This window comes from Eucalyptus grandis, chromosome 1 (genome assembly GCF_016545825.1).
Source record: "Eucalyptus grandis isolate ANBG69807.140 chromosome 1, ASM1654582v1, whole genome shotgun sequence".
NCBI lineage: Eukaryota > Viridiplantae > Streptophyta > Magnoliopsida > Myrtales > Myrtaceae > Eucalyptus > Eucalyptus grandis.
The window spans coordinates 39783084-39801078 of NC_052612.1; the positions used below are offsets into that span (position 1 = coordinate 39783084).

The window sequence follows — 17995 nt, forward strand, 5'->3', positions numbered from 1 at the left end:
GGAAATGTAACAAATTCGTATGCCATGGGGAGAGCTATTTTGCACCTATTGGCAAGGTTGTGGAGGAAGCTTGAGGAGAGAGAGTGGCTGAGGTCATGTGATGTCATGGTGGGGGCAAAGCCAATGAGAGAATGGCAAGTGTTGAGCTCTAAAGAGCCCAAGGAGACCCCTTGCTCAGCAGCCTTCTTCTCCCTTAATTTGTGGCTTTCTCCATTGTTGTTGAAGGAGAGAAGCTCAGCAAAAATCAGAGGAACCGAGCTCACCAGCCCCCTCCATCGTCGCACGCCCAGAAGGCCATCGTCGGCCGTTTTCCTCCCCTGTTTTCTCCTCGTTCCAGTTTCTGCTCCAGCCAACCTTTCGCCAAAGATTCGAGTTAAAAGTAGACTTCCCGGATGAATCAGCGAACGCTCCACCCACGTCCGTGACGAGGACATCCAGCCCGTTCCGGAGCATCCTGCTGCTCGCTGGAACGATTCTCCGGTCATCCCGAAATCCTGAGAGAAGCTGCCGCTCGCCGGACCGTCTGGTTCCGCCCTGCTCCGCCTGTTCCGCGTTTTCTTGCTGTTTCGCCCCTTTCCGACCCTTCCTTTGCCCATCCCAACCTCCTATAAGATCCCCAAGACCCCCGGGAGCTGCTGGTTGCCAACCACCTGCTTGCCGGAGCTCCGATCGGCCCGTTTTCGCCGTTGAAATTGCTGGTTTCTTCTCTGCAGTTCAGCCCAGATCAGAAGCAGAAAACCAGAAAGCCGTGAGGTCTTCGAGGCCCGTTTTAGGTGTCTTCCCGGCCTTGATTGGTGTCGCCGCCTTGAGGTTTATCGCCCGCCTTGGCGTCGCCTTCGCCGTGGACTCGCCGGAACGTTAATCCAGTGAGTTTATCCTCTAATTCTTGCTTAGTGAGTTAATGACGCTTAAGGGGTGTTTAGATTAGTCTAATTAAGTTTATGTGATTAAATTAGATTATTTTAATGTAAATTAGATTAGTTATATGATTAGTTAATGGGTGTTTAATTAGGGCTAATTGTATGATTAAATTAGTGTAATCTTGTTTAAGCCCTAATTAATTATTTTCAATTAATTAATTATTTCGAATTTATAAATATTATTTTATTAAATTATATTATTATAATATAATATTTAATTATTACATTTTCGGAATTAAATTTAATTATTTAATAATTTCGAAAATTATGCCGGATGGCCTGGTCGTTAGAATTTCGCGCCGATCGCAAAGAATGCGGTCGGTTTGTGTTAATTGTATGTTTAAATTGAGAAATTGAGTGATTGATGATTATGATTAATAATTCCAAAAGTGTGGAATTGAATGATATTGATGAAGTTGTGGTATTTAACTTGAAAATACCTGGTGTTGGCTTTTAGCACCATAATTGGTTTGTATGACTAGTTTGAATCGTTAAGTGTTATTGGATTGTATATCCAGTTCTATGGTTTATTATTGAATGATCAGCCTTGGCGAGCATTGGTTTATATATATGTATCCGCTTAGGCGAGCAATTATGATATACATATATATATGGCAGCTTCTTGTGAGCTATAGTATACTATATTGAATATTGCGGCAACTTCTGGTGAGCTATAGTATACTATATGAATATTGCGGCAGCTTCTGGTGAGCTATAGTATACTATATTGAATATTGCAGCAGCTTCTGGTGAGCTATAGTATACTATATGAATATTGTGGCAGCTTCTGGCGAGCTATTATATTATCTATCAGCTACAGCTTTGGAAAGCATATGTCGTATTAACGACTGGTTTGGTAGACGGTATGGAAAGATAAATAATATGATTGAATTGAATCATTGTGAATGATCAGCATTGTTTGAATATGAATTATACTGATGTGTAGGAAGGAACTGAGGCGAGGTAAGTCCTCTATTCTATTTGTGTGGCTAGAGCGCCCTGAGGCGTATTTTCTTCCTAATTGAGTTTTAGAGGGTAGGACTTGCTGAGACGTAGTCTCATCCCGGTTGTGGGATAATATTTCAGGTCTCTAGATGATGGTCGTGGAGGACCGGAAGTCCTGGAGTTCGGAAGGTGGAGACTGAAGAATCGGTGAACGTGTCTGACAAGTTGGTCATAGAACAGTTCCCTTTTTGTTAAGCCGGTCTATTTTGTAGGCAATCCAATGTTGTATATAAACCTATGTGTTTATAAGAAAGCTTGTTTGGTTGTGATTGATTGCCTCGCTTTTCTATCCCAAGTTTAATGTTGTCGTGGATTTGTTTCGCTTCCGCATGCATAATAAAATTGAATGGGTCGGCGACGTGTCCCGGGAAGTCGCATTTCTATCGACCGCAAAGTGGGATGTGCGCGTGCTTGAGGTTCGAGGCGTGACACATGGCCTTGCCCGAGTTGGAGGAGTTAAGAAAACAGCTCAAGGAGCTGTTGGATGCTGGATACATTCGGCCATCCAAGGCCCCGTTCGGTGCCCCGGTCTTATTCCAAAAGAAACATGACGGATCCCTCCGCATGTGTATCGACTACCGAGCATTGAACAAGTTAACCGTCAAGAATAAGTACCCGATTCCCTTATTGCTGACTTGTTCAATCGCCCGTTCGAAGCCAGTGGTTCTCCAAACTCGACCTTCGATCAGGATACTATCAAGTGCGGATTGCCAAAGGGGATGAGTCGAAGACAGCATGTGTGACCCACTATGGATCATACGAGTTCCTCGGAGAGAAGTTGACCATCGAATCGAGTTGGTGCCCGATGCTCTACCTCCAACCATGGCTCCCTATCGCATGGCCTTGCCCGAGTTGGAAGAGTTAAGGAAACAGCTCAAGGAGCTGTTGGATGTTGGATACATTCGGCCATCCAAGGCCCCGTTCGGTGCCCCGGTCTTGTTCCAAAAGAAACATGACGGATCCCTCCGCATGTGTATCGACTACCGAGCATTGAACAAGTTAACCGTCAAGAATAAGTACCCGATTCCCCTTATTGCTGACTTGTTCAATCAGCTCGGAGAAGCCCGGTGGTTCTCCAAACTCGACTTTCGATCAGGATACTATCAAGTGCGGATTGCCGAAGGGGATGAGTCGAAGACAGCATGTGTGACTTGCTATGGATCATACGAGTTCCTCGTCATGCCATTTGGCTTGACCAATGCGCCGGCTACGTTTTGCACACTCATGAACAAGGTATTGCATCCGTTCCTTGATCGGTTCGTTGTGGTTTACCTTGATGATATCATTATATATAGCCGGACGCTTGAGGAGCATGTCGAGCATTTGAGTCGAGTTTTTCGGACCCTTCGAGGAAACAACTTATATGTGAAAGGTGAGAAATGTGCCTTTGCACAAAGAGAAATCTCGTTCCTTGGGCACATCGTCAGGGGTGGACGTGTGCGGATGGACGCAGCCAAGATCCAGCCATCGTTGATTGGGAGCCACCAACCAAGGTGACTGAGATAAGATCCTTTCTCAGTCTCATGAACTATTATCGGCGTTTCATCCGAGAATATTCGCGCCTCACCGTACCACACACGGACATGCTGAAGAAAGAAAGGCCATGGGAGTAGACGGATCAGTATCAAGAGACGTTCGAGCGGTTGAAGTGGACCATGACCGAGGAGCCGGTGCTTATGCTGCTCGACTACACCAAACCATATGAGGTAGAGACCGATGCTTCTGATTTTTCCATCGGTGGTGTCTTGATGCAGGAAGGTCATCTGGTGGCCTTCGAGTCCTGAAAGTTGAATAATGCCGAGTGACGATACACGGTCCAAGAGAAGGAGATGACCGTAGTGGTGCATTGCCTTCGCACATGGAGGCACTATCTCTTGGGATCCTGATTCGTCGTGAGGACCGACAACGTGGCTATGAGCTACTTCCAAACTCAGAAGAAGCTTAGCCCGAAGCAAGCTCGGTGGCAAGACTTTCTGGCCGAGTTTGATTATGCGTTGGAATACAAGCCCGAAAAATCCAATTCCATGGCCGACGCCTTAAGCAGAAAGTTTGAATTGGCCAATGTGGTGAGCCAGCCCAACAGCCCGTGGGTTGATCGTATTAAGGAGGGGCTGAAGCATGATCAAATAGCCCAAGCCCTCCTTCGATACACTCAAGAGGGCAAGACGAGGAGATTTTGGCTCGAGGATGATCTCCTCTACACCAAAGGACGGCAACTCTATGTGCCGCTCCACAGGAAACTTCGAAAGGAAGTCCTACAAGAGTGCCACGACTCCAGATGGGCGGGACATCCAGGAATCCACCGCACCATGGCACTCATCGAAGATCAATACTACTGGCCGCATATGCGGGACGACGTGGAAGCATATGTGCAGACATGTCTTGTTTGCCAACAAGACAAGATAGAGCAACGGTCCCCTGCGGGGCTCCTTCAGCCGCTACCTATCCCAGAACGTCAATGGGAGAGTATCTCCATGGATTTCATCGTAAATTTGCCGAAGTCCGAAGGGTGTCGGATCCTCATGGTTGTGGTAGATCACCTCTCCAAATATGCGACGTTCGTGCCAGCAACAAAGGATTGCCCAGTCGAGGAAGCCGCCAAGTTGTTCCTCAAGCACGTCGTCAAGTATTGGGGCGTTTCGTGCACGATCATGAGCGATCGCGATCCTCGATTCACCGGGCGGTTTTGGACCGAGCTCTTCAAGTTGCTGGGGACAAGTCTCAACCTTTCCACCAGCATGTATCCCCAAACCGACAGACAAACGGAGTAGGTGAATGCATTGCTGGAAATATATCTTTGGCATTATGTGAGCAACACGCAAATGAATTGGGCACGGCTGATCTACATGGCCCAATTTTCTTACAACTTGCAGTGGAGCGAGTCCACGAACCAAAACCCGTTCGAGATCGTGACCGGGCAGCAGCCGCTCACGCCAAGCGCAATCGCCTCGGGGTACCGAGGGAGCAATCCATCCGCGTACAAGCTTGCTAAGGAATGGGATGAACACGCCAACTTGGCGCGGGCGTGTTTGAATAGAGCCACGAAACGCACGAAGAAATGGGCCGACAAAAAGCGACGGCATGTGGAGTTTCAAATCGGGGACGTGGTGCTGGCCAAATTGCACCTCATCCTTCGATATAGGAACATAAACAAAGGGCTGATTTGTCGCTATGAGAGCCCTTTCCGAGTAATACAGTGGATCGGGAAGGTGGCGTACAAGCTAGACTTGCCATCCAACCTCAAGCTACACCCCGTGTTCCACATGAGCATGCTGAAGCCGTTCCATGCAAACGAGGATGATCCGAATCGGGGCACATCACAACGAGCGCCCCTTGGGCCGAAGACCTCCTATGATCGGGATGTTGAGTGCATCATGGCTGACCGGATTATACGGAAGAAATATCGGGCACCAAGGAAGAAATACCTCGTCCGGTGGAGAGGCCTTCCCGAGAGTGAAGCAAGTTGGGAACCCTCCAAGGCTCTGTGGCAGTTCAAGAAGCACGTCGAAGCCTTCCATGCCACGGACGCGACGAGGGCGTCGCTTGATTAGGTGGGGGAGAATGACATGGCCCACGAACAAAGCATGATCCAAGATCATCCGTGATTGGCCTTGTCACGCACAAAGGGCTACCCGAGAACAGCCCATGAGCAGAACAAGCAAAAGGTCCATGCGCAATCCATGAGCGACCCATGAGCGAAGTTCGGCTAGCCCACAAGCAGCCCGTGACCGTTCGGCTGATCGCGTGTCAGACGAACCTGCAACCTTGATCTTGCTTCTGACACACGCCCATGGTCTGCCCAAGGCCTGACGTACGCAACCCACGGTCTTCCCAAGGGCCTGACGTACGCGACCCATGGTCTTCCCAAGGGCCTTGTAATGATAATACGGATTTAAAATAGACCGTTGGATCGGAGGGACGATCAACGGCTGAGATGCGACCCACTCTTGTATAAATAGGGATCCCTCTCCCACTTTGTATCAATTCGTTCACAAGTGAATACACTCTCTTTACCCATCTAACTCTTGTGTTCGAGTGTGTGTGCGTGTAAGACTGACTTGGGATCACCGATCCTAAGGCCGCGCGGTGTTTGATCGACCGAAATTGATCGACTCGTGACACAAGGCAAAGGATAGTCTGTGCACATGTGATGAAAGTAGCAACCATAATATTAACTCAATTAAAAATCCAAGAGAGAACAGAAGTGCAGAGCATATGCTCACCATGAAATGGGTACCTATTCAAAAGAGAGCACTTACGAGGAAGAAAAATGTGATCGACTAGTGAATTACCTTCCACATATCACCTGAAGCACTCTCAAACCGTACTTTTTACTCAATTTTAAGAACAAAGTGATACCGAAATATAAATAGAGCATTGACACAAAAAGGTATAGATCCCACAATACTGAAACAGTTAATCTTGGGCTTAAGCAGGTTTTACCCAAAATATGCAAACAAAATGGGTGCATTCAACACACGTGGAATGCCCCAAAAATATCCAAGATACAACTCAAACCGCCATCTCATAGGGCGAAGACGAGGTTTAGTTTGATGAGCATTTTAAGAACTATTCTTATCTAACGAATCACCATTTGATAGATTATCTAACTCCGAGTAAATTAATGACAAAAAGGGCAAGCATATGCTGGTGGAATTAGTCAAAGTAACCCAAAAAGAGAGTAGAGGTTAAAATAGTTAGGCCATCACAATCATAAAAATATGTCCTCAAAACATATGGTCCCTTGATTACAACAGATGTGTTTGACATGCGGAAACGTTAGATTAGTGTCATATCCCACATTATTTTATTCTTTTTGTCCTCAATTTCTATCAAGCAATATTTACGAGATGAGTAGGTAGTGTAATGTTTACCTATAGGAGAAGCCGTAATGTCCTGTATCTTCTTCTTATAGCAAATGTCTGCAGTAAATTTTCTAGCTGAGAGCATTAAAACTACGTAAATGAGAAAAATTTACAGGTAGATGATTAAGCATGATTTCTTGTTATTCTAAATACTTGATGACTAATCATTACCCCAATCCTGAAGCAGGAGACTAAGAGCAACATTCTATTATTGACCCAACACCAAGGCTTCTTTAATTGCCAATAGCAGCCTATTACTTACCATCAAACATGAGGAAATGCCCTATTTTAGTTTATACAAAATGATCTGGTAATGGTTCATATCAGAGGAGAAGCGGGAGATTGGTAATGTGAGAAGTGCATGAAAGTCATACGTGTGCGACTAGGCCATCGTACTTGATACAGTCAAATTGATTTTGTCCAGTAGCTTTTAGATAGTTCCGCGAGTACCATCAGTCCATAGTCCCATTCTCTAAATAAGATTGAAGGGAAGTAGTGTTAGGGAATCCTACAGGTTGTTTTACACGTTTTAAAAGGTTTCACAAATCAGTCTCATCAATTAGCAAGAACATGGAGGCATGATTTTAAATTTTCACCATTGTCTTCTCTTACTGTATCTTCAAAAATTAGAAGTGATCAAAACACAAAGAACCATATAAAAGCTATTATCATGATCTCTCTCTCTCTCTCTCTCTCTCTCTCTCTCTCTCTCTCTCTCTCTCTCTCTCTCTCTCTCTCTCATGAAAAACTTCCGCATGCTTTCTCAAGCTGATATTCAATTTCATGCCGAAACACGAGGCTCAATTTAAGTACACCGGATTCTTTGAACAATGAGATCATCCACAGTGCTTTAAATATGAGGGAGCTATTCCAGCAAGACATGCAATTTACTCGCATACATCAAGCTTAAGTACACCGGATTCTTTCAACAATTAGATCATCCACAGTGCTTTAAATATGAGAAGGCTATTCCAACAAGACATGCACTTTACACGCATACATCACGCTTACTAGAAACTTTTCCTCACATTTCAGGTACATTGATAATCTAAAATTAATTGATGTTCTTCAGTAACTCTTCTGAACAAAACAGAAGACGTGCTATCTTCTAGCTCAGTAGGGAAATAAGTCCCACAGAAAGGAACTGAGAAGGTAAATTCTCAGAAATGATAATCTGCGAGGAGTGTGGAGAAACTTATGTCTGTCCACATACAAACAATGGAAACACAATCCGACCCGTGCTAGCAGAAGAATTATGTCCTTCCAAAGGAGAGTGAAGGCGGGAAGTCAAGTGACAAGCAAACATAAGAGTTAGTGCAGTCATTCCTTGTCGTTGTAATCACACTCATATTGCAAGTACCCATAATCCTTTAGATTTACCATTTCTATGGGAATGGATACTTTCTTGAAAAGTATTGATAAATCCGATTCCATTCTCAAAGTTTCAAGAGTGAAACTATTGCCAAGGGAATAAAAGATTTTGGCCACTAATCACTAAGATTTGCAAGAACTATCTCAAATTCAATCACCTGTCAAAAAGTTAAAAACGGATGTAATCCGATCACTCCAAATCCCACACATCTGCACTGTGATACTCCGTTGAGCACTTCACTTTCCCAACACAAAGTTGGTGGCGTAAGCCCAGGCATTGTTGTTGGCAGGGTTAGCAGTAGGGGTGTGCAACCAAACCGAGTATACCCGGAAACCGGACCAGCCCACCCGGAAAACAAGATCGGTAATCGGTTCCCATTGAAACCGGTTCCCAAAATTCGAAACCGGTTTAAACCAGTCCGAGAACAGGTTCCGAGTGATTACTCACCTGAAACCGGTTCTTGGACCGATTTTGGACCGGTTTTGTAAGTAGAGGTCTAAAGCCTTTTTTTTTCCCCCAATTTCTATTCTTACTCCTGCAATCACATGATATTTTTCCTCTTGGCTCTCTCAAACACGCACAGCACTTCTCCTTTGTCATTCATCTTCCTCACTTACTTCCCTCCCTCACTGGCTCCCTCTCACACTGTCTAATGGACAAACGGCGTTCGTCGCCGCCAAATTCTTGTATATCACATGGATTGCCTCGCCTAATTTCTTTTTTGTAGGAGGAGTTATGCTTGCATATATGAGTAGCTTCATGTAGTAGTTATAGGAATAAGACTAATACTAGACCCATGTTTGTTATTAATTCTTTGCCTTATGATTTTATTTATTATAATTAGCCCCGCAAATCCTTAATTTTCTGTTTAGTCAAAAATTTCATGTATTTATTTATTACAAGTGCTTAATGTTTCAATACAAATTATGAGAATTACGTTATTTTCTCGCCTATTAATATAAAATTCGAAATCATATAGGATATCGGAAGATTACAAAACAGATTCTAGAGGAAACAGGAATGACCTTGGAACTAGACCGAAAAAACATGATGGTCAGGTAAAGGGTCTAATATAAACAGGGTCGAGTATAGGGTTCAGAAAAGAACCTATATAACAGATCGGATATAGGGTTCAAGTCTAAACCCTACACACTCTGGACCCGATCACCCCTAGTCAATAGGGTGATCAGCCAGGTCCTCCAATGGGCCTTTCTCTGTCACAATGGCTTGGACAAAGAACCCAGACATCGAGAACATGGCCGACCTCCCATTTGTTTATCTCCTTCACCTTCAGCCCTGCGAAAGCCTCCATCCGGGAGGCCCAAGGATCGAAGGTCTCACCCCCCAAAAAAAAAAAAAAAACCTACAACAGGTAGATCAGTCAGTTACCTCTTCGAGTGGGCCCCCCCGCGAACCTGTGTGGCCCAGATGGCCAAGATGTTGTGCATCGATCAGGCTCGTGTTCCCCAAATAGTCCAATCTGCCCTCACTAAATATCTGTACACCAGCCTTAAACCAAACCGCCACGCCAAACTTGACCCCATTGCAGGACAAGCACTCCGGGAAGATGCACCCAAGGACGCTAAGCATGGCCCACCTCACATGGATGACCTCGAGCTCACAGTTCTTGCCAGAGGTCTCCGGATCAGCTCGAGCACACCTTTGAGCTGTGCGAACTGCGAACATGCGACGCTTAGCAGGAGATGTCGTTGGCCGAATTATACTCGTCTTATGAGGATTGAGAAATGTAAATCCCATTCCGGCAAGTCAATCTTTTTTTCTTGCTGCTCGACAAATGAAAATACCAACAGAAGCAACAGACGGATGAAAAGAACATAATACTGAATGGAGTATCTCAACACTTGAGAGTCAGACAATTAGAGACAAATGAGCAACATTTCTTTCGAGCATTTTATCTCCAACTGCGGTGATTAAGAAGTCAATCACTTACATTACAGTTTTTGAGTATCCCTCAGATTTAACTTAATCATCGATCCATCGCTTTGGCAGTGAAGATTGAAAAATGTTGAGCATCAGTGATTTCTCTTCCTTGCCTATCTTATGGGCATGGTGGCTCATAAAACACCCAGCTTGAGTGCCTCCCCTCATTCTTCAAGGGCTCTTTTTCTTATAGCTGTCAGCAAACTAGCCCCCCGGAGAGTGGCATCGCTGTTCTCTTTCTGACCTTCGGGTTTCTTTTCAGCATTGGATCCATCATCTGCCACATAATACTTCGGTCTGCATCCTCTACCAGTTTCAGTTGCATCTATGTACTCAAAATCTCCGGGACTGCCACTTCCCCACCACTTAGTTGAGGTGACAGACAAGCCATTCGATGGAAATCCATACTTGAATTCATCCAAGACTGTCAACACTTTTCATCAAGCTTCCACTAATTACACTTTGGATCTGCCCGCTTTGACCTCACTTACTTTCCGGCTGCAGCGAGTTACAAGGCAGTACCATCCCCTGCGCTTTCAATGTGTTGCTGCTACTTTGGTGGTCAGACTTGCTGTATCGACGATAAATTAATTTGAATACATGTTTAAATGAATATCCACAAAAATTGTGTCTCCAGAATATGCGTTGTGATTTAGAACGATAAACAATCTAAGGAGGGTATATTGCACACAGGTAATCTGGGCCTGCTTCAGAATAAAATATGGATCAAGTTGCCAAACCAATAGCTACCTTTGTTTACTTATCTTTGACATTAAAGCAAGGTCTCAGATTATATGTTTGACATCCCCTCACAAAGAATTTGTTGAATCAACAACATGCGCAGAGAGGCAAAACCTGCCTGGTATGGCCATGATCACCATACATAGAGAGAGAGAGAGAGAGAGAGAGAGAGAGATGGCAGGATGGGATACCACAATACAACAGACTGAAAGGGTCAGTAAGCCAAGTTACAGTGCAAAACAGTACAGGCAGTAAGGCAAGTAACATTGTGCAACAGCACCATTCAGTTGTATAAACACGCCAAAAGTCCTCAGCTCTACTTCCATCTATAAATCACATAACATAAACCATTGAGATGAACACTTTAAAAGGAGTGTTTGATGCTGACAATTAAAGAAAAATACCAACTTATTTATCAAGTCGAAAAACCTCTCAAACTCTAGATGGGACTAGAACTTTTCATAGGACCAGGGAAATTAAAATACCATTTCCTCAGCTCTTTAGCCTGAGCTAATAGAAATTAGTTGCATTATTGGGATAAGCGCAACAAAATTCCTGGATGCGTTTTTGATGCATCCAGCTCCAGCACGTACTCAAATTCATTGTTTTAGAATTTACTATCAGTAAATTTTTGGCTTTTTAGGCTCAAGTCATTGGAACATCTTTGCATTTTCGCATACACGTTGTTAGAATATTTAAATATTAGTTTTCATCTAATAGTTTAAAATTTTGGGTTACACTTCAAATCTTTCCAAACCCTCTATTTGCCTCCCTAATTAGGTCTAAGTCCATACTACATATGAGGGAGGAGTGTTAAAATATTTAGACATTAAACTACACAATTATCTAAATGCTAAACTTTTGGATTGGACAAAAAAGAAAAAAAAAAAAACCATCAAAAAACACTTCGTATGTATTTCCTTTCAGTCAAAAATTACAATTGAGATAGAATCAAAAAGTTTTCTCCTAGTACAGCGAGAAATTGAATAATACCATTTGCAACTAAACCATATTCCAATCATCATCATCACCACCACTTACATAGTTTTGAAGTAGTGACCGTAGGCCAATGCTCACACTTGGAGCAACTTTCTTTACCACAACAATTGGCACCGAGGAAGTAGCTGTTGTCAATGAATCTGTTGGCTTGTCTAAAAATTTCTCAGAAAGTTCTCTTTTTGAGAGTATTGCTCGCTGATTCATCATTACTAGTATAAAGGTCAACTCAAATCGTCCTCGTCCTTAAAATCTTCATCTTCCATCCTACAAACAAAAATCTTTGGATGTATGGAGTACAATTGATTTGAGAAGCACTTCATCCTCTTCCTCCAGCTTCTTTTCCTTTGCTGCAGATGTACCTTGTAGAACCTCCAATATTGCATCTACGTCCACAGTTGCATGTCTAGACTTCATTGATTTCAAATTCGTCAAGTCTAGCGAGAATATCCATCTCTCTCTTGCTATCATGTGTCTTATTCTCCAAGCACTTCATCGCATCACCCATCTCTTTAGCTTCCCTCCTCTTCTCATTCTCCATTACCTCATCCGGCTTGCGCCAAGGCTCGAAATTTCTTGTTGCTCCTAACTCCACAACGTAATCCGAATTCCGCGGATTGGTTTTGGTCGTGAGCTCAGCAGAGCAGTTGGTGCATTTGAAGTAAAATCTGAAAATCTGAACCCCCGAATACATCTCGTTTACGACAACCTCCTTCCTGGAATTGGACTTGGTCCCCTTGTAGATGTAATTCCCGCGGGTGTTGCATCGGATGCTCATCGAAAGCATCATCCGAACCTTAATCTGCCGACTGTTGGGCGTCCCAAACCTAGGCAGCTCCGAGGGAAAAACCAGTCGAAAGCTTACTCACCTCGCGATGCCGCCCCTCGCGCAGTCCATTCCCTCTCGCCGGAGATCGAACGGCGGCGTTCCAAGGGCGGCCGGAGAGCGGCGGTGGCGTGGCGTCTCGGGTGATCGGAGCGAGGGACGGGGAGGGATGACGACAGAGTTGGGGGCAAAAATACAGAGGGAGAGCAAAAGCGGGCCGGAAAATTTTCAATTTTGGATATTTCTAGCACCTGTCTAAATTTGGAAAACAAATATTAGACGTTTGAGTATTAAGTAATTTATCTGTTTAATTAGTAATTTTCAATTAATAACTTCGTCCTCTAATAAGTAAATATGCAGATAATAATGCGGCTCGAAATTAATAACATACATCCGTGGAAACATTAATTTTTACAAAATTATAATGACATTTTTGGCCGATAATAAGAGCTTTAAAATTTCATTTGTTTTTTGAACTCATGATACCAAATAAATTACCCTAAATAAATTTAAATAACAATGTATAATGACTTTTTAAGCTATTTAGGATTCATTTACCACCTATAAATGGTCACACACACATCATTATTGAGTTTCTAACTCATTTATAAATAAATCTAATTAACATGCCAATGACATATTCATAGAGTATATAGTAATTTATGCATTAGTTCTGGTGGCAATTCGCATAACTTGAGAAAATTACTAATATGGAAAATCTAGGCGTCTGGAATTGATTGATGATGATTTGAGAGAAATAAAATCATGAGCTCTTGAATTACGTAAAAATTCACAGCAAGCCTAATGCACCCAATAACAATACATAAGATAGATTTTTAAAAAAATTAATAGAAAACGTATAATACATACATTCTTGATATTAAAAAGTTTAAAAAATCAAATTGAGCAGGACAAAAAATCTTGCTGAAAATACAGCATTTAACCGAAGAAGTAAGAACAGGGAAAGAGGAGGTGTCAACCGTCGAGGTGAAAGTATAGACAATGAACGACCTTCTTGTGCAAGTTCATGCAGCACCAAGGACAGGGAAAATCACATCTGAAGGACAGTAGCGAGGGACGTGAGCTATCAGAGCTCCCATCCTAATAAGGGGGCCTTATGCTGTCTTCTCTTTCCTTCCGGCCAAAACCATCAAAATCTGAAGGCCTCCGCTGAATGATTGGTTGAAGAGGAGGCGGTTATGGAACTCCGAAACGAAAGAAAACCACGACAGAACCGCGATCGGCATGAACAGCAACAATCCCATTGTGTATTCGTACGCCCTCGCCAGCTCCTTCAACGAATCCCAGAGTCCCAACCCTTTAAGCAACGGCCTGCATGCTTGCCCAATCTGTCGAGAGCAAGAGAAGATCGATCTCATTAGTTTAACGGTACCATAGAAAGCGCGTGGAGTGCTTTGTGCACAATGAGTTAGTTTTGACTCGGGCAAGGCGAGAACAACCCACTTGATACATAAAGCTTCTTTTAAGATTGCACTAGTCCAGACTTACCAGAATGAGAGCCCAGCAGGTAGGTAAAAACGCAAGGACAGCAGCAAATATATCAGATACAACGATTCTATGCACGACTAATAAGATTGTCATAACCGACACGAATCCAAGGAAAAGAAGTGCTTTCAGGATCCTAAACATGAGTGGGAAGTCTGCACTGAATCTCCGTCTTCCCAGGGATACCATCTGAAAACATTAAGGCAAAAATAATTTGCAAAGAAGGACACAGTTGTTGCGATTTGATTTAAATATGGTAACAGAAAAGCAGCAGAAAATAATAATGACCAACTGGAGTTTACTCATGGTAATGCGTGCGGCTAAGATGCAGATCTAGGAACAAAACCTCCATATATCGTATCTGCATACCTTTAAAACTAGCAGAGTGGTTAGCAACACGGCCCAAGAAAGTCCATAAATCTACAGAAGTAAAGAAGAGCCTTAGAGAAAGATCCCGTGAGAACAAATCAGCAACAAGAGGAAAGAGAAAATTGCAGTGAAATTTATAGATTACCAGTATTTTCTTGCTGTGGTGAACTATATGAAGATGGTACACAATTCCATACTGGTAAATAAAGAAGCGAAATGCAAGTATTATCTCGAGGATTCTTCCCCTTATGTTTGTATTCTTCAGGCGTTCCTGTTCTTCCTCCCACCAAAATTCCCAACTTTTATCAGGTTGAATACCAATTCCACCACGATTACCCATCCACCTCTTCCAGTCTGCCCAATCATCTACAGTCTTTTGCCAGTCAAAACCAGACGGATTGAATATGAATGGTGCAAACAACCATGAACCAACCAAAAACCACAAGGAGAAAGCGATGGACAAGTAGAGATTTGAATTGCGGTACGACTCCCTATAAACTTCATAGACAATCAACAGAATAAACAGCTCCAGCCCTTTCACAAAGTGACTTCGTGAATAAAGCCTGTAATTGTCACTGAATTTTGCATGAAAAACAACAAACCCGCGACCCGTTGCTCGATATCTGGATCCTCCATGTAGGATTGTTCTACCATAAAAATGAGCCTTTGTTCCAAGTTGAAATGTGAAAAACACGGAGGCTAGCTGCAGCTGCATAATGACAAAATCACCGAGGGCAGTCTGAAACCCTTTTTCCAGGCCAGTTTCCATGAACATGGGCAGCATCAGTACTAACACTAACTGAAAGACAGACTGGCTGGCCAAGGCCTCTTCAAGGGCCTTTGTCTGACGTATGCTAGGATTTTGAAGAATCTCCATTTCCAACCCACTCATAACCATGTACAACCGTCCATACAAGAAAACATACACTGCAAACACGGTAACCTGAATGAAACAAGTCCAAAGCAGTAAAAAAGTAAGTTACCATGAGTTATCAATGCAAGATTCAGAAGAAAAAGAATGAGATAGAAGTCTAATTAGCTACCAACCAACATAATTCCCCCCATCTCCATCCATGGAAATTGATAAATTACAGCCCCGCAAAATGATGTACTATGCCAAATCTTGGAACAGATTTAACCAAACTGATATTTTTGTACCATCTCATAACCAAAGTGGAAATGACTTACTCATTGATCACCCATCAGAACTAGACGCCCAAGAGGGAGCTATGACCCTTTGTTAAGGAACCACTCCATTAATTGTTCTGACTCTCAAAGACAGACTGGAACTAGAATAACCCCAAAGATTCACAAAATATTACTGCTTTAATTACCAAGCATTTTACCATGTGAAAAGGAACTGCGAATACAGACTATGAACCAAAAGTTCCATCATCCTTTTTATCCCAATTTTGAAAGAATTAGGAGAGTTGCTGCAAAACAAGTAGAGGAGTGGTTGGTTTACCATACTGCTGAAGTAGAAACCAACAGTTGTAAAATAGAATGACAGCATTCTGTAGAAGTCAAATCGCTGCCCGAGCCGATAAACGTCACGACTAAGTGTCTGCTCACCATTTCCAATTGCAACCTTGGCCTCAAAAAGGGATATCTGGTTCATGCCTACATCTCGACCTTTTCCCACTTGGATATACTCATGATGTGTTATAGAACCCTCCCGAAGAGTTGAATTAAATCCTGCAGCAAGACATGGTCAGATTCTGTCCCTGTGAAATATCATATAAAAATGTTAGGGTTACCAGAAAAATTATCTTCACTCAAGTTGATTGTTCTTGAAGCTTTGCTTATGCCGCCCCGTGTTATGTGGAATATCCTGTCAAATATATCAGGATGGCCATAATGGAAACGGACCCTGCAACAAGAGAATGAGAAACACAATAGCCTTTAGATCATTCTTGGATCAAGCTAATCTATGCTCTGAGTTAATTTGAATTAGAGTTTTGCTATGAATGAATAGATAGTTATCACCTGAAGTGTGAGTGCACACAGAAATGGATTAGTGATTACCAAAAACATCAGATTGGCACATCTTATTCAGTATAGAACTCAGACTCTGTGCATACCTAATTTCTTCGTTCCTTCTTCCTTTTGTTTGAGATACGAACAACGAATCAATGTTCTTCCGTTGAGGGTATTTGACTGATGGAGGCATATTTCTCTATTTCCTTTATTATTTTATGTATTGCGGCAATAAGAGTGATATTATAACTTTGGTCTTTTGGCTTTATTATAAATAGATAGCTTGGGGTCACATCAACTTAACCAAGCATTCAATTCAGTTCTTTTCTCTCAACATCTTCCTCCCTTCTTTCTTTTGTTGAAGATACCAACATGAAGTTGAGGACATTAGTCCATTTACTACACACTTTCCAGGACACTTCCAAAGCCAATTTTCGCATTGATTAGCCTCCAGATATATCTTATCATTGCCTATAGACACAGGTTCCAACAGCTCCTACACTGAAGTTCTTGAGGTACAAAGAATTTTGTATGACAGCATCAATCCCACCTAAATGCTACAAAAGCTTAGACAAAGAGGGATTATCAAATCTATTAGAAATAACGAAAGGTGAAGATTTTAAGTGACATTCTACTAAAATAAAGGTGAAGTGTTTGTTAGGTTAATAGTGAAACAGTACAATGTTCACAGTTATATCACACAAAAGCAAACTTATATATTAGAGTTATGTGGGATGTTATAAGATACAAGAAAAAGTCCACATGTCCATGTGCACTCATTCTACAATGTGAATCTCGTTTTAAATCAAGAAAACTCTTTGCTTCACATGCATAGATAATAAACAATCCCTTGCATATTGAAATCTTTGCCATCACTTATTTCTGAATATGTATGTAGCTGCATTATAGTCCTTAATTTATAGTGGTAAGTAATAATTCCATAATCGATAGGGCTAATTAATAGGAAGTCGTCAACTTTATCAATATATATGAGACCTTTTTCCCGTCCATGGCACAAGATTGTCTGCAAGCACTTTCAGAAAACTTTTCTTAAGAGCCCAAAATGAATCAATTTGAGATACGAACGATGAATCAATTTTTGTTTAAAGATGTTGAATTTATAATACAATCATGCAAATTACGAAACCTGCCACACTGTGGTTTCCCGTATTTGCTAAAATTATACTCACACAGTGGCTAGAAACAATCCCAAAAACTATAGAATTATAATCATAAATATTCCCATTGTTTTCAAGGACCACGCTCTTGATCCAAAAGTTTTTTCTGCTATACTAATGCAATGCCCTAACTGTAATTGTGGAAGTCACTGAAAGTTTTCGAGCTTCTCTAAGAAACAAAGAAGAATTCGTACAAGTCCACTGAGATGTCTCTCACATCAGTAAATGATGTAGACATGTAAATGCCAAGGAAAAGAGTATCGGAATCTTTATGTTCCGGCTCAAGAAAGCACAAATAA

The 17995-nt window shown here is 42.4% G+C and overlaps 1 protein-coding gene and 3 pseudogenes across 1 annotated transcript; all 4 read right to left on the bottom strand.

The window, feature by feature from the left end:
- Positions 1 to 8398: 8398 nt before the first annotated feature.
- LOC120294050 lies at positions 8399 to 9920 on the bottom strand (annotated as a pseudogene).
- Positions 9921 to 9985: 65 nt separating this feature from the next.
- Positions 9986 to 10628, bottom strand: LOC120286697 (annotated as a pseudogene).
- Positions 10533 to 12705, bottom strand: LOC108956614 (annotated as a pseudogene).
- A 975-nt stretch (positions 12706 to 13680) lies between these two features.
- LOC120286699 (callose synthase 7-like) lies at positions 13681 to 16711 on the bottom strand. The gene is made up of 7 exons (XM_039299119.1): positions 16623 to 16711; positions 16299 to 16411; positions 16007 to 16236; positions 14687 to 15484; positions 14542 to 14592; positions 14176 to 14361; positions 13681 to 14015 (listed from the first exon to the last, which is right to left on the bottom strand). The coding sequence occupies exons 1-7, from the start codon at positions 16709 to 16711 to the stop codon at positions 13782 to 13784; spliced, it is 1701 nt and encodes a 566-aa protein (XP_039155053.1). The 3' UTR covers positions 13681 to 13781.
- Between the last annotated feature and the right edge of the window lie 1284 nt (positions 16712 to 17995).